Source organism: Diceros bicornis, chromosome 30, assembly GCF_020826845.1.
Source record: "Diceros bicornis minor isolate mBicDic1 chromosome 30, mDicBic1.mat.cur, whole genome shotgun sequence".
Lineage (NCBI taxonomy): Eukaryota > Metazoa > Chordata > Mammalia > Perissodactyla > Rhinocerotidae > Diceros > Diceros bicornis.
The window spans coordinates 8,263,113-8,284,398 of record NC_080769.1 but is presented as its reverse complement, the minus strand read 5'-3'; the positions used below and the strand labels follow the sequence as shown (position 1 = coordinate 8,284,398).

The 21,286-nt window shown below is 53.7% G+C and overlaps 1 protein-coding gene across 1 annotated transcript in view; it reads left to right on the top strand.

Moving 5' to 3' along the window:
* LDLR (low density lipoprotein receptor) overlaps nucleotides 1-20,584 on the top strand; it is a 31,156-nt gene extending 10,572 nt beyond the window's left edge. Inside the window, exons 4-18 of the mRNA XM_058525668.1 lie at nucleotides 1,264-1,650; nucleotides 3,495-3,617; nucleotides 5,892-6,014; nucleotides 7,494-7,613; nucleotides 8,325-8,450; nucleotides 10,201-10,372; nucleotides 10,450-10,677; nucleotides 12,266-12,384; nucleotides 12,870-13,009; nucleotides 14,055-14,196; nucleotides 14,315-14,467; nucleotides 14,941-15,102; nucleotides 16,900-16,977; nucleotides 17,887-18,044; nucleotides 18,657-20,584. Of these exons, the coding sequence (XP_058381651.1) occupies nucleotides 1,264-1,650; nucleotides 3,495-3,617; nucleotides 5,892-6,014; nucleotides 7,494-7,613; nucleotides 8,325-8,450; nucleotides 10,201-10,372; nucleotides 10,450-10,677; nucleotides 12,266-12,384; nucleotides 12,870-13,009; nucleotides 14,055-14,196; nucleotides 14,315-14,467; nucleotides 14,941-15,102; nucleotides 16,900-16,977; nucleotides 17,887-18,044; nucleotides 18,657-18,692 (2,267 nt within the window). The 3' untranslated portion in view covers nucleotides 18,693-20,584. The remainder of the gene's footprint in view (nucleotides 1-1,263; nucleotides 1,651-3,494; nucleotides 3,618-5,891; nucleotides 6,015-7,493; nucleotides 7,614-8,324; nucleotides 8,451-10,200; nucleotides 10,373-10,449; nucleotides 10,678-12,265; nucleotides 12,385-12,869; nucleotides 13,010-14,054; nucleotides 14,197-14,314; nucleotides 14,468-14,940; nucleotides 15,103-16,899; nucleotides 16,978-17,886; nucleotides 18,045-18,656) is intronic.
* The last annotated feature ends 702 nt before the right edge of the window (nucleotides 20,585-21,286 follow it).

Below are 21,286 nucleotides of genomic sequence, written 5' to 3'. Positions count from 1 at the left end.
GGCCCTCGCCTGGCAGCCCGCGTGCCCTGGCCGTGTCCACGGGGCCCGACCAGGTTCCGGGCTGCAGTCAGAGTTTGTTCCCAAGCGGTCCTGCCCCAGCTGAGTGTTGGCTGCCCTTCGCCTGCCTCCATCTCTTGGGGGCTTGCACCAAGCCCCCTCACACCCCTTGAACCCCGCCTTGACTAGGAGGCATCATAGGGGCTAGTGATGGTGCCCTCTCTTAGGGTCGTCAGCACACTTGGTGAGGCTTTCTTTGCAAAGTGCCCCCTGCCACATGGCACACACTCTGGTGAGCCATGGTGACCCCTGCCACCAGCCACCCCGGGAGGCTGACCACACAGTGGGTGCTTGCTGGCCGAGACGCAATCACCCAACTGACCACTGAGAAGAGAAAAGCTTCCCCAGGCTTCCCCTTGTTTCCCAAAGAAACAAGGCTGAGAGCCCTGGAGGTAGAGGCACTTGGAGGCTGGATGTCTTTCTTGGCTCTTTGATTTTATTTATTATTATTTTTTTCAATTGTGTAGATTTTTTGTTTAATGGTAAGGCTCTCAAAAAAAAAATCTGGGAAAAATTTAAATAACTAAGATCACATCAACTCTTCACAAAATACAAAAACCTATAAGAGATTCTTAAAACAAGCCAAGCGTATTTGCTTATATTTGCCTTAGAAATGCACGTCTAACCTTGATGAGTGGTCATCTGATGAAACATCTTTATTATAAAATAAAATAGATTGGTGTTCTTTTCCAGCCACTCATTTTTTTTTTCTTCCATCTTTAATGAAATATATTTGACATATAACATTGTGTAAATTTAGTGTGGGACGTGATGACTTAATACCCGTATATATTGCGAAATGACTATGACAATGAGGTTAGTTAACGCCTCCATCACCTCTCATAATTACCACTTTTTGGGGGGTTCTTTTAATAATAATAAGCAAACCCTTAAATAGCAATTCCTGTGTGCCTGGCCCAACTTGAGAGCTTGGCACCTGTTAACTCATCAGTCCTCACAACACCATGAGGCACGTACAAATGAGGAAACTGAGGCACAAAGGGGGCCCACGAGCGGGGCAGGGAGTCCCACGTGGGCAGTGGCTCCCAGTCTGGGACCCACTCGCTACCCTCACCACCTCTTCGGGGTCTGCTAACCGGGGTCCAGCCTCTCCGTGCCTCAGTGTCCCCATCTGTGGAATGGGCTGGTGTCGGGAGGCGGGGGGTCCCCGGTGACCGGGCTGTCTTGTCCCACCCGTCCCCACAGCCCCCAAGACGTGCTCCGAGGACGAGTTCCGCTGCCACGACGGGAAGTGCATCGCCCGGGAGTTCGTCTGTGACTCGGACCGGGACTGCCTGGACGGCTCCGACGAGGCGTCCTGCCCCGCGCCCACCTGCGGCCCCGCCAGCTTCCAGTGCAACAGCTCCGCCTGCATCCCCGAGCTGTGGGCCTGCGACGGTGACCCCGAGTGCGACGACGGCTCGGACGAGTGGCCGGAGCGCTGCGGGGGCCGCGACACGTCGGCGCCCCGGGGGGACACTGGCCCCTGCTCCGCGCGGGAGTTCCACTGCCGCAGCGGCGAGTGCATCCACTCCAGCTGGCGCTGCGACGGCGGCCCCGACTGCAGGGACAAGTCCGACGAGGAGAGCTGCGGTAGGGGCGCCGCGGGCCCCCGCCCGTCCCCCCCGCGCCCCCAGCTGCGGCGCCGGCAGCGCCTCTAGGCGGTGAAACGCTTTCCAGCCACACGCCTGTGTAATTCATTTCTCTGGTGCCCAGAGGAGCGAGCTGCAAATTGCAGTATTATTTTGGTCCAGAAAGGATCCTGGGCTCCAGGCCTGGCTGGTAACATCCGAGCTGTGACCCTCGGCCAGGACTCAACCCCACTGTGCTGTGGTCTTTTCCCCTGCGGAATGGGGCAACAGCGTGGGCCTTTGCCACCTCATCAAGTCCAGCGCCACCCCAGAACTTTCTGTGATGGTGCAGCTGACTCAAGTCTGCGCTGCCCCATGCAATAGCTGCTAGACAGTGTGGCTGGCACGACTGAAGAACAGAATTTGTAGTTTTATTTAATTTTAATGAGTTGAACGTTAAATAGCCACACGTGGTTAGTGGCTCAGATAAAGGACACGGCCCTGGATCTGGCCGGGGGTCACTGCTCCTTGAATGAGGGTTATTATCGCTTGGCTAGTAGAACCACTGTGAGTCCAGAGCGTGCTTTCGTTTTCCTGTTTCTTTGATGTCTTTGCCCATGTGCCCAGTTTCGATAGTTGTAATTGCTGTGTAGATATAATTAGACTTTTTTAAACGTCACATTTTAAAAACAATTTAAGTTTGCATATGATCTGATTTAAAACTTACCACAAATTCATTTAATCTCCATAATTTGTGAGCAGGCTTCCCCCACTCTTTACAGTTGGGGAAACTGAGGCACAAAAAGGCTGACTCCCCTTCTGAGGACACACACTTGTGAAAACTAAAAATCCCGTCATTGTACTCAGAGTTCGTGTTTTGCTAGAGCTGTGTGCAGTTGGTTTTTTCCCTCAATGCAAAGACATACAAAAGGATTAAAAAGAGGATCATTCTCCTTTTTGCACATGTCACAGCTCAGCAAGTATCCACTTGAACACACAGAGCTCCAAAAATTTGCATATTTTTTTAAATGGTGAAGGGGGCATCGTTCTGCCCACAAATTTATTTTCTCTTTTCACTGTGATCCACAGGAAAGTGTGTAAAATGTAAACATACAGCTTAACAAATTAGCATAAAGCAAAAGCCTGTTGATTTGAAAAGTCTCAAAACGAGTTTATTCAGCAATAGCCAAAAGAATTACAATTCAAGATGTGCACGCTAGGGGAAACCATAGGCAAATCCAGAGAACAAAGCAGGGGAGCTGCTTTTATAGAGAAAAGGGGGATTGTGGGGGGCTGTTCTAAAGGAAAGTCCATTGGCGGAAAGTAACAGTTCAGGGTGGCAACGGCTTCTCATTGGCTGGGCTGTTGCCAGGTGGGGAGAGAAATCTTCCTTCAGTAGTGAAGTGGCTTTACCTTCCGCCCAAGATGCCAGCTTCCGTCTCTTCCTGTTTGGTGTAATTGAGGATGTGTGATAGGGCGTGAGGGCTCCCCCTACAGGCCTTCCCGACTCCAACTCAGTTAAGATTTCTTTTAATTGCCACAAACCTGTGTGAGGTCCAGGTCTAGACCGCGGCCAGCATTAACCTAATCCAGTCACCAGGTGCCTCCTCCGAGATTTAATTGTAACAGCGGGTAGTGTTGTCTCATAACCATTTTTCATGTTCTCAGTCTTAGTCATTTGAATGGCTGTATTATCCTCCATGGTCTTGATCTGATTTATCACAATTTACTCGGCCTGCCTCTGTCAGGATTGGGACCATGTCATGGCTTTTCTGCTGAGAATGGGGCTTGCTGGGTCTGTAGCTTTTGAATGAATTTTCAAAGAGCTCCTGGAGGAAAACCCACACGTGCTCTGTCTTTTTCCAGCCGTTGCCACGTGCCGGCCTGACGAGTTCCAGTGCTCCGACGGGACCTGCATCCACGGCAGCCGACAGTGCGACCGGGAGTATGACTGTAAGGACATGAGTGACGAGCTCGGCTGCATCAATGGTGAGCTGTGCTCCACGCCGAGGGGGTCCTGGGCCGTAGGGGGACAAGCATGGTGGATCCTAGGTGAGGCAGCAGCCTCCCAGGTCAGCCCCCCACCAGCTGTGTGTCCTTGGGCAAGTTACTTGACTTCTCTGAGCCTCACTTCCACTTACCTGAAAAATGTGCATAAGAAAGCACCTCCTTCAGGACTGTGAGATTGAGCGAGGTCGAGTGTCCCGAGCTCATGTCTTTGAGCTCAGAGTTATATGTATAATACAATTCCACGTGAAGCACTTTCCTGAATTTATAATGCAGCAGATCCACTCCGGGGAACGTCCTTGGGAGAAACTCACACTCGTGCACCAGGAGACAAAAGCAGCACTGTCCTAACAGCAAAACACTGGAAGCAACCTGTGTTCATCAGCTGTAGAACTAATTTTTAAAATTTTTAATTGTGGTAAAATACATATGACGTAAAATTTACCATCTTCACCATTTTTAAGTGTGCAGTTCAGTTGTGTTAAGTACATTCACACTGTTACTCACCAATCTCCAGAACTTTCTCATGTTCCCAAACTGAAACTCCATCCTGGTTAAACACTAACTCTCCATCCCCCTCCCCCAGCCCCTGGCCCCCACCGTCCTACTTCCTGTCTCTGCGAATGTGACTCCTCTAGGGACCTCCTATGAGTGCAATCACACAGTATTTGTCCTTTTGTGACTGGCTTATTTCCCTGCGCATAATGTCCTCGAGGTTCATCCATGATGTAGCATGTGTCAGAATTTCCTTCCTTTTTAAGGCTGAATAATATTCCATTGTCTGGATGGACCGTATTTTGTGTATCCATTCATCCATCGATGGGCACTTGGGTGGCTTCTGCCTCTTGGCTGTTGTGAATAATGCTGCTATGAACACGGGTGTATGGAAATAATTTTAAAATAGTGCTGTAGTCACACTGTGGAATATCAGACAGTGGAGAAAATGAAGCTACAGCCCCCAGCAGCAGCTGGGGCGAACCTCATAACCTTAGGGTTGGGAGCAAGAGGCTATTATAGGAGATTACTGGATATGGTTACTTTACAAGGCTCACAAACCAGCAAAATTCAATATATTATTCGTTAATACATGTGTGATAGAACTATTCATGACAAAATAAGGAAATGGTAAGCTCCAAATTCAGAATTATCATTACCTCTGGGGGTGTAGCGGAGGGTAGCCGGATGGGACAGCACAGGCTGTTAAAATGATCTAGGTCAGGGGTCCACAAACCTTTACGTTAAAAGGCCAGATAGTAAATTTTTCTGGCTTATGGGGCCATAGTCTCAGTTGCAACTCACAGCAGAGTCGAGTTGCGACTCAGCTCTGCTAGTGTAGTGTGAAAACAGCCACAGACAATATGTGAACAAATGGGCAGGGCTGTGTGCCAATAAAACTTGATTATTTTTTAATTTTATTTTTTATTATTTTACTGAGGTCATAATAGTTTATCACATTGTGTAAATATCCCGTGTACATTATTACTTATCAGTTTCTGTATAGATTGCATCGTGCTCAACCCCAGTAGTCTAGGTTTTATCTGTCACCATACACATGTGCCCCTTCACCCCTTTTGCCCTCCCCCCACACCCTTCCCCTCTGGTAACCACTAATCTGTTCTCCTTATCCATGTGTTTGTTTATCTTCCACATATGGGTGAAATCATACAGTGTTTGTCTTTCTCTGTCTGGCTATTTCGCTTAAACTAATACCCTCCAGGTCCATCCATATTGTTGCAAATGGGACGATTTTGTCTTTTTTATGGCTGAGTAGTATTCCATGGTATATATATACCACATCTTCTTGACCCAATCATCAGTTGAGGGACACGGGTTGCTTCCACTTCTTGGCTATAGTGAAGAATGCTGCAATGAACATAAGGGTGCATAAGCCTCTTTGGATTGTTGATTTCATGTTCTTTGGATAAATACCCAGTAGTGGGATAGCTGGATCATAGGGTATTTCTATTTTTAATTTTTTGAGAAATCTCCATACTGTTTTCCATAGAGGCTGCAAAAACTTTATTTAAATAAACAAAACCGTGGGCCCGTTTGGCCAAGGCGGTAGTTTGCCAACCCTGCTCTGGGTGACATTCTAACTCTTAAGCTGGGTGGGGTTCACACATGTTCAGTAATTATTCTGTTTGATTAATGAACACATTGGCATATCTTCTTGTATGATTAACTGTGATATTACTGAAGAGCGCTGAGCAGGCCCCTGGCGCTCAGAAGCACTTGACCCTCCTCTTTGGTTCTCAGTGACCCTGTGCGAGGGCCCCAACAAATTCAGGTGCCACAGCGGCGAGTGCATCACCCTGGACAAAGTGTGCGACTCGGTCAGGAACTGCCGGGACTGGTCGGACGAGCCCCTCAAGGAGTGTGGTGAGCCCCGGGCTGCGGGCGCGGAGGACCCGGGCATGGGTGCTGTGGCCCTGGGGAAAGACAGACGTGAGGGGGCTTCAGGAAACGTGGATTTGCTTCTCAGCCTCAGTTTTCACATCCATAGGATGGGGCAGTAACTGCTCACACACCCTAGGGCTGCTGTACGCTGGCTGACGAGATGCTTGGGAAGTTTCAGGAGTCTCTGTGGTCCATAGCTATGTCAATATTTTGCACTTTTCAGGCCATACTGTCTGTCACAGCTATTCAACTCAGCATTGTAGCGGGAAATCAGCCATACGAATGTGTATGTATGCAACCACATGCGTGTGGCTGTGCTCCCAGAAAACTTGATTACAAGACTCTGAAATTTGAATTTCATCGAGCTTTTATGTGTCACGAAATACTATTTTTCTTTTGATTCTTATTTTTCTTTTTATTTGCCGGGAAAGATTCGCCCTGAGCTAACATCTGTTGCCAATCTTCCTCCTTTATTTCCCCCTCCCCAAGGCCCCCAGTGCATAGTTGTATATTCTAGTTGTAAGTCCTTGTGGTTCTTCTATGTGAGCCGCCACCACAGCATGGCTACTGACAGACGGGTAGTGTGGTTCCGTGACCGGGAACCGAACCCGGGCTGCTGAAGCGGAGCGTGCTGAACTTAACCACTAGGCCATCCGGGCTGACTCTTGTTTTTCTTTTCAATGATTTAAAAATGTAAAAACATTCTTAGCTTTCGGGCTGTGGAAGAAGAGGTGGTAGGCCGGCTTTGGCCCTCACCTGGTGGCCAAGACGCTCAAGAGGGCGAGAGCACAGATTCCACAGCTAAGCGCCCTGGCTTCCAGTCCAAGGTGTGATCTCGGGCAAGTTATTTAACCTGGCTGTGCCTCAGTTTCCCCAGCTGTAGTTCAGCTACTTTTAGGGTTGTAGGGAGGATTAAATGAGTTAACATATGTAACTGTAATAAGTAGTATGTGCTTTTATTTTTTATAATTAAAAAAAATACTAATTGTGGTAAAAAACATAACATAAAGTTTATCATCTTAACTATTTTTAAGTGTACAGCTCAGTGGCATTAAGCACATTCACATCGCTGTGCAGCCATCCTCACCACCCATCTCCAGAACTTTCTCACCTTCCCAAACTGAAACTCCGTCCCCATTAAGCTCTGATTCCCCACCCCCCTCCCCCAGCCCGGGCCCCACCATCCTTCCTGTCTCTCTGAGTGTGACTCCTGGGGCCCTCCTGTGAGTGGAATCACACAGACCTTTGTGACGGGCCTCTTTCACTCAGTGTCACGTCCTCCAGCTTTATCCGTGGAGCTCATGTGACAGTTATTTGAAGTCCTCTTAGGGGTCATGTTATTTCACCGGCTTCCAAGTCATTGTTGTGACTGTGATAAAGATGGTGAAATAGCACTGGGTGACGGGGAAGGGGTGTCTGGAGGCCAGAGGGTGACCCATCTGTGTCCCCTGCCTGGTGCAGGGACCAACGAGTGTCTGGACAACAAGGGTGGCTGCTCCCACGTCTGCAATGACCTCAAGATCGGCTACGAGTGCCTGTGCCCCGAGGGCTTCCGGCTGGTGGACCAGCGGAGATGTGAAGGTGAGTCCCGAGCAGGGTGGGATGGGCTCCGGGCCTCCTCAGCCCTTTCCCCAGACGTGGCCAGCACATCCTCTGTGCCTCAGTTTCCCCATCCATTAAGTGGGCGTGAAAGCAGTCCACACCTCACAGGGCAGATGGGAGGATTTAATAAGATGCCCAATGCATGAGATGTCTAGCTGGGCCCTGAAAGAGCACTTGGTTCTTGCCTTTTTTTTTTTTTTTTTTTTTGCTGAGGAAGATTGGCCCTGAGCTAACATCTGTGCCCATCTTCCTCTATTTTGTATGTGGGACGCTGCCACAGCGTGGCTTGATAAGTGGCATGTAGGTCTGCACCCGGGATCTGAACCCACAAATCCCGGGCCGCTGAAGCAGAGTGCACGAACTTAACCGCTACGCCACTGGGCTGGCCCCGGTTCTTGCCTTTTGGGATTAATAATTAAAGAAATTGCAACTGATGCATTTCGTCCTGTTGGCTGCGCCCCTGAGGTGAATGGTGGGGTCGGGGTCACCGTTGGAGACAGCACCTGTCCGTTTCCATGATTCCATTTCTGAACCCGATCGTCACCGAGACCCTGGCCTCGGAGATCCTCCCCACCGGGGACGGGCTGGCCCCATTTGCCATCAGGAGGCATGGCTTTCGGCTGGAGCCCATCGCTCCATCCACAGCCCGTGGGGAAGACGCCCCAACCCCTTCTCTGTCCCGACTCGCAGACATCGACGAGTGCCAGGACCCCGACGCCTGCAGCCAGCTCTGCGTGAACCTCGAGGGCGGCTACAAGTGCGAGTGTGAGGAGGGCTTCCAGCTGGACCCCCTCACCAAGTCCTGCAAGGCCACGGGTGAGCATGAGGAGGCAGCGGCCAGGCTGGCCAGGCCGCCCGGGAGCAGGTGCGGGGCGGAGGGGTGGGTGGGATTTCGCCATCTGAACTTTGCACGGACTGAAGTGACCCAGGAGGGTGGGCTGTTTGCTCCCGAGACCTCTGGCCCAGGATGGGCAGCCCAGCTGGAAATCAGACTTGCTCGGAGGCTGCCCGCACGGGTACGGCAGACACAGGTCAACCCCACGGGGGACAGCTTGCCGCCCCCAGCCCCACTGTGGCCTTTGGGGGGCAAGACGTGGAAAGCCGTGGCCCCAAACAGCCTGCACCCCTCCAGCTGTTCTTATTAGCTGAAGGAACTTATACCCCAAAAAGCAAATGCATTTAAAAGAGACCAAAATATAATAGCTCATAAGGAAACAAAATAGAAATAGTTGAGTTTCTTTTCTACCTGAAGTTTAGCTTAGAACTGCAACCGTGCACTAATTCTCAGAATCACCTAAATCAAGGAATCCCGTGGTTTTGGAGGTGTCATTGTCCTGGCAGAGTTGTCCAGTCACACAAATGCCCTTTGTTGCCTCATATTCCGCTCTCGCCGTGTGATTTCAATGAGGCCAGTTTTGCAGAAATATTTTACAGCTGTTTCTGTTTCCCCAGGGTCTGTTAGGCTGTCAGTCTTTCTCCCCTGTTGTCACCCTTTTGTGACAGCTCCCTGGCCTCTCTCTGTCACATCCCCGTGCATGGCCCAGTTCTGGGCAAAGTGGGGACTGAGTCCGTGAACCCCTCCGGGATGTGAGATTTCACTGTCATCCCAATATGTGGGGGTCAGTGTCTAGACAGATGCCATTCCGGGGCTGGGAAGGGATATTCGGAGTGAGGTCAGTTGCAGAAGGGGTCAGTTTGTTGGTGAAGATTGGTGTCCTGGCTACAGCCCAGCCTCCAGAGCCGGGGCGACCCGGGTTTGAATCCTGGCTCTGCCACTCCCTGGCTGTGTGACCTTGGGCAAGTCACTTCCCCTCTCTGAGCCTCAATCCTCTCATCTGTAAAGCGGGGTTGCCTCATAGGAGAGTGAGGATCGGTGAGGAAAAACGAGTAGGAAAAGCAGTGAGCAGGCTTCCCCGCCCTTAGGACTCGCTCCATACACGTGAGCCATTATCATTCCTTCATCTTTGTGTTCTAGCTGTAACATGCTGGGGCCCAGGTGGTTCAAAATGGAGGTTTGATTATTATTCCGCTGTGGTGAGGCTAACAGATCAGGAGACGACTGCCATTGAAAGGCAGCTTGTTACTCACTGTTCCCAAGAGGAGGGGGCACAGGGCGCCACGCAGGGCCACCCGGGGAAGCACCAGGGTTGGTCATGAGGTGGGGGAGGGGGGAAATGTGGGCAGGAGCCTTTGCGTGGTTTCCACCGGAAGGAATGGGCGAGGCAGGGTAAGCAGCCTTGGGATTGGCTTCAGCAGGCTCTGGGGTGTCTGGCCTGTCCCTGGTTGTCTGGTACCTGGGTGACCAGGGCAAGGGGACAGTGGCCTGGTTAGTTTGCGTTTTGAAGTCATTGACCATCCCTAGGAATCGGCTAGCTCTGGAGGGCCTGTCCCTCCAGGATCTGCGAGGCCCCAGTGTCAGAGTGTCAGAAGCTCGTGGTTAATACCCTAGGGAGGCACTTTCCCCCCTGTGTTGGGGGTCTCCCCTGGTTCAGCCACACCCTGCAGGGTGACAGGTGCGGGCTCGGGGTCCCTTCCACTCCCCTGAGCGTCCTTCCTGGGTCCCCAGGCACCATCGCCTACCTCTTCTTCACCAACCGCCACGAGGTGAGGAAGATGACGCTGGACCGCGGCGAGTACACCAGCCTCATCCCCAACCTGAAGAACGTGGTCGCCCTGGACACGGAGGTTGCCAGCAACAGAATCTACTGGTCCGACCTGTCCCAAAGGAAGATCTACAGGTGAGCCTCAGCCGGCGCCTGGCCCCACCTCGGGGTGAAGTGAGGGCCCTGGTGCTGACACACGTCCCCTTCCTCAGCACCCAGATCGACAAAGCCCCCGGATTCTCCTCCTACGACACCGTCATTGGCGAGGACCTGCAGGCCCCCGACGGGCTGGCAGTGGACTGGATCCACGGCAACATATACTGGACTGACTCCGTCCTGGGCACCGTCTCCGTGGCCGACACCAAGGGGGTGAAGAGAAAGACGCTCTTCAGGGAGAAAGACTCCAAGCCGCGGGCCATCGTGGTGGATCCCGTGCACGGGTGGGTATTCCTGAAGCTGACGGGCACAGAGACACTGAAGAGGCAGCCGGGACTCCCGAGGGGGACTAGACAGTGGGGTGGGGGCTGTCCCGAGATCAGCAAAGAGCAGATCAGCAAAGAACAAGGCCGGGCATGGTGGGCCTTCCCCACTTCCTCTTTGGGGGTCATGGGGGGTGTAGGTCCCTCTCGATGTCGCTGTGTTACCTGAGATGGAATCAGAGCCTGACAAGTCCCGTCGTCGGAATAAGATTCCAAAATCAGAAATGAAAATCCTGATGGAAATTGGTATTAGAAGTGAACACTTATCAGAAATTAGAAATTTCAGTTCTGATTGAGTATCTATGGCAGAGGGTCATCCTATGCCAGGATAGGATTGGAGAAGAGTAATAACCCTCACGTCCAGTTAGTTGCTTGACAGTTGTGGTGAGGATTTCATGGGGCGTGAAGGTCGCCACCCAGTGGAGCCCCCAGGAGGGTGTCTTCCGGGCCCGGGGCTGACTCAGCAGCTCCAGGACCCACAGTGTCCCTGGCGGAAAGCTTCCCCCCCAAGCCCCCGCGAACTCTGCACCTGTCAGACCACATCTGCCGCCTCAACACGTCACATGTGGAATTGCACAATTCCCCAGGGCACTGAGAGCCCCGATGGGCAGCCTGATCTGGCTGCAATCACTGGAGAAAAGGGAGCTTTGGCCCCAGGGAGAGAACAGGAGAGAAGGCACACCTGGCTGTCTTCACGTGGTCTCCAGGGCTCAGTTCCGTCAGATCACATGGAACTTGGGGTGAAGGGGGGCCCTGGGCGGGTCCCAGCTGAACAGGACTAATGCTCTCATTTGGCGGAGGGGCACGCGGTCCAGTGAATTAGCCCCAACTCCCAGAAGAGAGAGGCTGCCAGAAAACATCCACTTAGATACAAGTGGTGGGGACTGTGTGTGTGTGTGTGTGTGTGTGTGTGTGTGTGTGTGTGTGGTCTGCTCTTGTGTTTCTCTTCCCCTGAACACCAGCACACTTCTGCCCTCTGTTCCCCACCTGCCCCTTCCATTGGCCTGTGGGGTTTGTTCCCTGTCGACTGGGTGGGCCGTGATTTAATGATCTGCTGTCCAGCACGTGGAAATTTAGATTTTTTTCCCAACCTCGCACTAAGCAGCTGTGAATACCTTTGAATGTGAGTTGTCGTGGTTTATTGGCAGGATAACATTCTAGAAGTTGGATTGCTGGTTCAGAGGGTGCGTGCATGGACATAGCATCAAATTGTCCTTCCAAAAGAACATTGTAAGACTGACCCTCCCGCCAGAGGTGCACAGAGGGCCCGTCCCTGGTTGCCAGTCATGGCGGGGAGGGGGGTTTCAGGGTCGTTTGCATTTGTATTTGGCTACTTGTGAGTGCGTTGGAGCATCTCTTCAGAGGGTTGGAAGCCCTTGGAGACCCACTTGTCAGTATGGATGCAGGCAAACTGAAAGCAGGGACGTGGACAGATATTTGCACACACATTTGGGTCCTGGCCTGGCGGCTTCGGGTCGAAGCTGCTCTTGGGCGTGGGCTGGGAGCCTCTGCCGACCCCTCACGTCTGCTCTCGCCACTCTCCCACCAGCTTCATGTACTGGACGGACTGGGGAACCCCGGCCGAGATCAGGAAGGGGGGCCTGAACGGCGTGGACATCTACTCGCTGGTCACAGAGGACATCCAGTGGCCCAATGGCATCACGCTGGGTATGTTGGCAGGAGGTCGGGGTCGGGCACAGTCTGGAGGAGAGAGGAGAGTGGACAGGCTGCCCCTGGACCAGACCGCACAGCTCCCTGGGATTTTGTTGTTTGTTTTTTGTTTATTTTTTTTTGCTGAGGAAGAGTGGCCCTGAGCTAACATCTGTGCCTGTCTTCCTCTGCTTTGTATGTGGGTGGCCGCCACAGCATGGCTGACGAGTGGAGCGGGTCCACACCCAGGATCCGAACCCACAGACCTGGGCCGCCAAAGCGGAGCCCAGAGAACTTGAACTGCTTGGCCACGGGCCGGGCCCTCCCTGGGGTTTTTATAATCTGTAACCAAACTGCCAGGCTCACACGCGGTCTCTGTGGTCAGAGCTGCTTTCTGGGCTCATCTCTGCCAGGTCCTTTGGGGGCTCCTTCCTGTGGGGAGTGGAGAGGCCAGTCCACTCTGGCGTCAACACGTGACCTCCTTCTCCCCCTGTGGGTTCTAGATCTTTCCAGTGGCCGGCTCTACTGGGTTGACTCCAAGCTCCACTCCATCTCCAGCATTGATGTCAACGGAGGGAACCGGAAGACCATTCTGGAGGACAAGAAGAAATTGGCACACCCCTTCTCCTTGGCCGTCTTTGAGGTGGGGGCTGGGGGCAAGTGGTCGCTCCCTCCGAGCTTGAGGGAATTCAGGCCAAGTGCTGTTCACTGAGCGCCCCTGATGTCCCAGGCGGGGGCGCTCACGCTAACAGTCGACACACCTTGTCCAGTTCTTTTGAGCCTGTGACTTGAAGAGCTCTTAGACCTGGAATTATTTCCATTTTCTTATCAAAAGAGTCTTGAAAGGTCTAAGTCAGCAGTTCTCATTCAGAGGCTGTCTTGAACCCAGTGGCCATGTGGCAACTTCTGGAAACTTTTTAGTTGTTGCACTTGGAGTGGGGTTACTACTGGCATCTCGTGGGTAGAGGCCAGGGATGCTGCTACACACCCTACAAGGAGATGAGGGTCCCCCCACACTGGGGTATCCAGCCCCAAATAGCACGACAGTCAGGATATCTGTACACCCATGCTCAAGCAGCGTGATTCACAGTAGCCAAGAGGTGGAAGCCACCCGGGTGTCCATCGACGGACGGCTGGGTGAACAAGATGTAGTCCATCCACACAGTGGACTATTATCCAGCCTTAGAAAGGAAGGACGCTCTGACACATCTACAACGTGGATGAACCTTGAGGACATGATGCTGAGTGAAATAAACCAGTCACGAAAGGACAAATACTGTGTGATTCCACTCGTAGGAGGTCCCTAGAGGAGTCACATTCACAGACACAGGAAGGATGGTGGGGCCAGGTGCTGGGGGAGGGGGATGGGGGGTCAGTGTTTAATGGGGACAGAGTTTCAGCTTGGGAAGATGAGAATGTTCTGGAGATGGATGGTGGTGATGGCTGCACAACAATGTGAATGAACTTAATGTCACAGAACTGGACACTTAAAAATGGTTCAGATGGCAAATTTTATGTTGCATGTATTTTACCACAATTAAAATTTTTTAAAAAATAAAAAATGATGCCACAAGCTAGTACTGCTTCTTCCCAGAAAACCCCAGAGATTGGGGGTGAGGGGGAGACAGTGGTCTGTGTCCTATCCCCGTGGTTAATGGGATCTGTCATTTTCCTTAATGCCCATGTAGGATAAAGTATTTTGGACGGATATCATCAATGAAGCCATTTTTAGTGCCAACCGCCTCACGGGCTCAGACATTAATTTGATGGCAGAAAACCTGTTGTCGCCAGAGGATATTGTCCTTTTCCACAACCTCACGCAGCCCAGAGGTAAAGATGAGGTGGCCGACCCCACCTCCACTTTCCTGCCGGTGCTCTGGGGTTTTCTGGAATTTTCTAGAAATTTCTGACCTCGTTCTCACTCTGACTCCCACCTCTTCCACCTCAGGGGTGAACTGGTGTGAGAGGACCGCCCTCCGCAACGGCGGCTGCCAGTACTTGTGTCTCCCGGCCCCGCAGATCAACCCCCACTCGCCCAAGTTCACCTGTGCCTGCCCCGACAGCATGGTGCTGGCCACGGACATGCGGAGCTGCCTCACAGGTGAGGGCGCCAGCCTGTGGGGGCAAGTCCTGCGGCTGCCCCCCTGCAGCTTGGCCCTGCAGCTGGACCGTCCCGAGCCTCTCTTTTCTCATCCGTCAAATGGGAGAGCAAGGCCCTGGGAGGCCGTTGTGAGGACTCCTGAGTTGGGGTAACCATAGTTGCCTTTCTCGAACGCTGGGAGGTGCCTGTTTTAGACAGAGACACCGAGTGAGGAGATAGCCCTCTTCTCGGTTCTTCTCACCCTGGGACAAAGTCACGATTTGAGGCCAGTGTGTCTGTAACACTCACAGATCTCCCTTTTGAACAACAAATAATAACGACGACAATATTAGCGGGTTTTTATTTTCATGGCGTTCATTTTCAGTTTTTTCTTTGTGGCCGATGGCCCTCGCTTCCCACCCATTGTTGTTAGCAGCACAATCATCAGAGCGGTGCTCGGGCCCCGGGCACTCAGGGGTGGTTCCTTCTTTCAGAGACTGAATCTGTTGTGACCACCCGGGGGCCCTCGACGGTGAGGATGACGGTCAGCTCAACAGCCAGCTCGACGGCCGTGGGGCCGAAGCACACAGCCAGCCTGGCGTCCGTGGCCATCCCTGAGCTCACCACAGCCAAGACGGTGACAGTGTCCCACCAAGGTAAAGGCTAGGCCCACCTTGGCCCGGTTCCCTGTGATGAGCATCTAGATGGGCCCCTTCCAAGGCCCAGAGTGTGAAGAGAGGGAGATAGTCTTGGCTCCTGCACTGACTGTCTCTACCAGGGCCTGTGCATCTCTGAAGCCTCAGTTTCCCTACCTGTAAAATGGGGCTGATACCAGTGTCTGCCCACCTCCCGGTAATAATGGAGGCCACATGTGATAACGTGTGTGAAGGGCCTGAGTGCACAGTGTCAGCTTATTCGAGTCCTCCAGGCGCGGCCTGGGTGTCTAAATGTTATCAAGGCCCATTTGCTGCCCAACAGGGCCGGGTCTAGGGTGCGACGGGGTGGCACCTCTCAGGCAGCGTCTGAGGGGGAGCCAAAATCCCAGGCCTCAAATAATATTTTAATGCGATAATATTTAATGTGATATTTAAAAAAGCCGACCACTTGGTCTCATAAATCAAGTTTGATTGGAGCGAGGGTCCCAGTGAGGCGGGATCGTGCAAGTGCAGAGTCAGATCCTGTCTTTCTAAAAATTTCGATAGTTTGTACATCATGGGGTATTGGCATTAATTTTGATTTTTTTAAATAATGCATTAAGATATTACTAGATTACTGAGTTTTGGGGGCCCCTTCAAGTTTTTTGCATGAGGCCAGTGCCTGGCTCTCCTCACCCTAGCCTGACTTCAAGGTCATGACCTCCAGCTTCAAGGTCATGACCTTGTGGGAGGCGGTCAGAGCTGGGCTCTCAGTGAATTAACGGAAGACCCGCCATTCATCGCTTTGTCCACCAGAGGGCGCCGGGCCTGGTTTTTGAGCAGCCGGGAAATGGAGTTGGTAGACTTTTCTAGGCAGAAAAAAAAAAGCACATCAGCAATTTTCAATTTTTTTTTCTCAGCTGAAGTCTTTGTTCAGCCACAAACGAGCTAAAACAGGAGCTGCCCTGCTCGAGGGAGGCCCAGAGCCTTTCTGGCTCGGGGGGGGGGGGGGGGGGCCCTGCTTAAAAAACTGTTTCACAGACAAGCCCATCCAGGGCTTCTCGAATTTTGCCAAGGAGCCCTTTTAAGGGAAAAACTTCTCAAGGACCCCGCTGCTGCCCTACATTACTTTTATTACATGGTTTCTTAAATATGTGCAAATATAAAACTGGGTATAAACTCCGTACACACACGTCCAACGGCCGTAGAATGAAAACCCAGGGGGGGTTGACTATGAGCGTGGTGTCAGTCAGGGCTGACCGGCACGCGTGTGGCTTATCCAGGCTTCCCAGCCCGTTGGCCGCTTGGGAGGCCTTTAAACTTCCCTTTGCTCGGGGCCGCCACGGTGTCTGGCCCAGACGCGCACGCGCGGTTGTGTGATAAGGTCCCCCGCCCTGCCCCAGGCAGTATTTCTTGGTAGCCGGGGCCAGCTGGCGCGGGACTGTGGGGCTCTGGGGCGACCCAGCCCAGGCTCTGGAATTGCTGAGCATCACGGAGTCAGCAGGTGGCCCCTGCCCCCTCCGGAACAGGCTCATTGCCATCGGACGCAGAAGCAGGTGGAGAAACCCCACCCGTGACCTCGCCAACCATTGGGAATCGGAGCCAAACCCCATAACCCCGACTGCCAGCGAATGAGGGCCCGGCGGAGCCAGCGAGGCACCTCTCCCACCTGGGGGATGCTCCACGTTCCCTTTGAACTTTTATGACAATGACAAGTGTCCGGTGTTTCCTTTGGCACATTGGCTGTCAGGCATCTGCTCTGTTGTCCACAGCCCTCGCTTTGGATCTGAGCTTTGCTTTGTCCTTTCTCCCATCCAGCCCTGGGCGACGCTGTGGGCAGAGGCGGCGAGGAGAGGCCCAGGAGCGTGGGGGCTCTGTACATCGTGCTCCCCATCGGTAAGCATGCTGGTCCTCCCCCGGTTCCCAGCTTCCCACAAAATGGCCTTCCTGCCCAGCCTGCTGGTCCCATCCATTTTTTCTCCCAAGAATGGGGCGGCCCCACCGAGGGTCCTGTTCATCACTGTGCCCCCTTTCTAGCTTCATTCACTTAACAAATATACTTGAGTGCCTGCTGAGTACCAAGCCCACTTCTGGGCACTGGGGACACAGACATGTAAGAGAAACATCTGGCTCCCTTGGAGCTGACAGGGAGCAAAGTGAGACAGCTGATGTGTCACATGGGGAAATGGGGCCGGGCTGGGGGCCCCAGTGTGCAGTGATGGGGACTGCAGACAAGGCCTCATTGACACCTGAGGGCTGCCAGGGTGCCAGCATGCACGTCTCCTCCCCTTGCCCTCCCCACCCCTGTCAGTCTTGGCTCAGTTAGCATCACACCCATTTTTCCCTTTCTGAGGACATCCTTTCAAGGTGTCCCTCCAACACCCCGCTGGCTCACAGAGACTTCCATTTCGGTGCCCTACAATCGTCCAGCTGGGTTGACAGGCGGGACAGGTGGGACCCTCACCTTCCTGGTGGCCCCGAGGGTGACATCTGCCCGGCATCTTTCCAGCTGAGCCTGAGTCTCTCCCGCCCTCTGGGCACTGGCCAGGCTGTCCAAACCCGGGTTGGGGAGCCTTCGGCTGTTCCCTGGATGGAGATGGGTCAGAAGCCGGGGGAGGGGACGGGGAGTGCCACCCCGAGGCCCACCGTAAATGACACACAGAGCGATCCAGCCCCACTAGGCCACCGGGCCGGCCCCAGATAGATTTTTTACGATGGGCTGACATTGCTTTAACTCGGGACAAAAACGTTAACAAGTGACAAGGCGGGGCCCGAGCGGCCCAGTGACGCACGCGTCCCCCGCAGCGCTGCTCATCGTCCTGTGCTTCGGGACCTTCCTCCTCTGGAAGAACTGGCGGCTGAAGAGCATCAACAGCATCAACTTTGACAACCCCGTGTACCAGAAGACCACGGAGGACGAGGTGCACATCTGCCGCAGCCAGGACGGCTACTCCTACCCCTCGGTGAGAGGCCACGCTCCCCGGGGGGCGGGAGGGCCTCCAGGGATGTGCTCCTGGGGGGGACAGGGGCAGTGGGTAAGCAATGAGGTCATAGGTCAGATGGTGACAGAGAAGAAGCCTGAAGGCTCACAGAGAGTGGCTTGTGGGCCGGAAGGGAGGGAGGGGTGCAATTTTGGATAAGGTGGCCGGGGCAGGCTTCCCTGAGTGGGGAGTGCATGGTGTGCAGAGGGTACAGCCTGTGCAAAGGCCCTGAGGCTGGACTGTGCCTGGCGTGTTTGAGGAGCAGGGAGGCTGCCATTGTGGCTGGAGCTGAGAGAGGGAGGAGACGAGAGAAGGGAGGGGACCGGACGGATGGAGCAGGACTTTGTGGGCCACAGAGGGTACTTTGGCTTTGCTCTGAGCGAGGTGGGAGCCACGGAGGGTTCTGAGCAGAGGAGGGGCATGGCCTGACTCAATGCTCACACTGCCCTCTGGCGGCCGTGGGGGGAACAGACTGCGGGGGCAGGAGACCAGGCCAGCGCGGGTGGGCCCTGAGGGAGGGCGGGGTGGGTGGCCCCTGGCCGTGTCTACTGGATGCTGGACTCATGGCTTCCGGTTTTCTGGTTCTGTCGACAGAGACAGATGGTCAGCCTGGAGGACGACGTAGTGTGAGCCACTGCCGCGAGGCCTGTGGCTCCCCGGAACCTGCTGGGCAGGAAGAGCGCTTTCTCCCTGGACCCGTGACCTGCCCCAACCCTTCCCAAGACCTCGACGCCCTCCTGTTGCGTTCAAAGCAAGAAGTGACCGAGAGCACCGCCGTGGCCGCAGCCTCCGCGCCGGCGGCCGCGCTGTCTGCCAGAACCTTGTTCTATATATTTATTCGTCTGGGAGGCAGAACGGGCTTCCGACGGCGCCCAGGGAACGGGCTCGGGTTGGGATTCTCCTGTCTGTCTTTCCGTCTGAAGGAGAAGAGGAGAAAGCCGAATGAGCTGGGGGGACGTTCCGTCCTCTCCGGGGAGGGTTGACCTTCCAGCATCTTCCACCGGCTCCTCGCCTGAGGGGTGGCCGGACGGAGGGACACGGAGTGAGAGAAAGCACGTGGCCTTGAATACTCGAGAGCAGGGCCCCAGGCAGCCGCCGCCCCCACTCTCCAGCCCGAGCCCCAGACTCAGGAGTGAATGTGTTCACCTCCCCTTGCTGGTTGCTGGACGGCCAGAGCAAGCCTCTTGGCCACCCCCGATCAGGATCCAACTGGGGTTTCCCAAGCCGGGTTTGTGGCCTCCCCTTAGGCCGGGAAGGGGCCTCTGGCGTTGACACGGATGTGGCTGAATCCAGCAATCCGGGGGTGGCACCAGCTAAGCCCCGTCCACTCACAGAACCTCGACAGCTTCCAGGGACAGCCTGAACCGCCCATCGCCCTTAATCTTTTCTGAAGTGCCTGAGACGCCGGGCACCCCGTGCGTGTAGACGGCAGCCTCCGAGACCCCCAGGCGCGTCCTTCGGGCCCAGTGTGGCTGTCCGGACCCCAGCCCTGCGCCCCAGCCCCCGCTCCTTCAACTCTCCTCGCACTTTTCCGTTCAGGGTCATACGTTCCGTAAAGGCGACGTTCGTGTTGTTAGTTTGCACTGTCTCCGTTCCAGCTGGGATGGGCTCCCAGGCCCGAGAGGGCCCCGGGGATCACCGAGCGCTTCGAAGCCAAGATCGTGACTCTGGCTAGCGTTTCCACGTCTATGCAGATGCCCTTGAGCCGTTAATTTCCCCGACAGGATGGTTGTCACGGATGGGTGTCCCTCTGAAACCTGCACAAGCGCTTCAGCCCTGGAGGACATCCCCGGGCTCTGTCATTTTATGGGGCTTCTGAAACCAGAATTCTTTCTGAAATTGTCACCCATGTTGTTGCATTTAAGACCGAAGAGATGGGCAGGGGGGTCCAGCCGCAGTCGCTTCCTGCACGGAGATGTCGGAAGGGACTGTCACTCATTCATGACCCGACCACGAAACACTGTGTGCCCCCCCGTAGGAAACTGAAACCTTGTCTCCGTCTGAAGCTGTAAATAAACCCCTGTCCAGACGGGGGCGGGGGGGGGCTTTTTGTTATATTTGCACTTTGTATATTGGTTGAAACATTTATCACCTATATATATATGAAAAAAAAGATCTATTTATTTTTGCAAATCCTAGTTGCTGCGTTTGCTTGGTGACCCCTCGGGGGGCTCTGCTTTGGGGGTGATTGTCTCTGAGACGCCTCGTCTTTCTGTACAAAGATTGTTCGCGCTGCTGTGCGCCCCGCTCTTCAGGAGAAGCGTGTCTGCGTTGTATATATGGGTTGCTTTGGGGTATGGGTGTCGCTTTTTAAACCACTGTATAGAATGTTTTTATAGCCTGAATGTCTTACTGTGAGGGATGAAATTTCTTAAATGAACCCTTTGGCTAAATCTGACGTGGTTTTGTCTTTTGTTCAGCCCCTTGCTCCGTCTGTTAATGGGCTGGACTCCCCGGGAGAAGGATCTGGAAAGGGAACATTTCCCCAGAGCTCAGGACAGGCTGCAGGCTCCGGGGGCGGGTGTCACAATCTGGGGGGCGATGTGCTCAGCTGGGGAGCGATGCTTCCCTCCTCCCTCCCACTCTGCTGGGCGTTCTGAATCTCCTGCTCGTTCAGTCATTCAACAAACATGTACTGGGCGCCTGTTGTGTGGCAGGTCCTGTTCTAGGCACGTGGGACACTGCAGTGAATAAAAGTGCATAAAAGGCTGTGCCCTCAAGGAGCTGACATTTTGGAAGGGGAAATACAAACAATTACTATATGTTAGAAGAATATTCTAGAAGAATATTAAACAGGGTAATGGGATGGAGAAGTGACTGGGGGGAGGGGCTCCTTTATTTAGGGAGGGATTCTGTCAGGAGGTGACATGTGAGCTGAGTCTAGGAGAATAAGAACTGGCCGGGTGAGGATCGGAGGGGAGAAAGTGATTTGAGGCTGAGACCACCCCCCACCACTTGGCTCCATCAACATATAAGTCTTTCTGAAGGACTCTTCCCTTCGAACCCTAGGACCCCTGAAGTGGTAGGTGTGAGGTCCTCTTTAAGAATAAGACAAAGGATAAAAATGTGACTATTGAAGTCATCGCTAAGCTACACCAAACCAAGAGATTTCACAACACGAAGCATAAGTTCTGGCGAGTGTGGCTTCAGACTCCATCGTGGGAACACGTGGGTAGAGCCACGGGCGTCCGTGCGCTGCGGTCCACTCAGTACCCTGCGCCCCC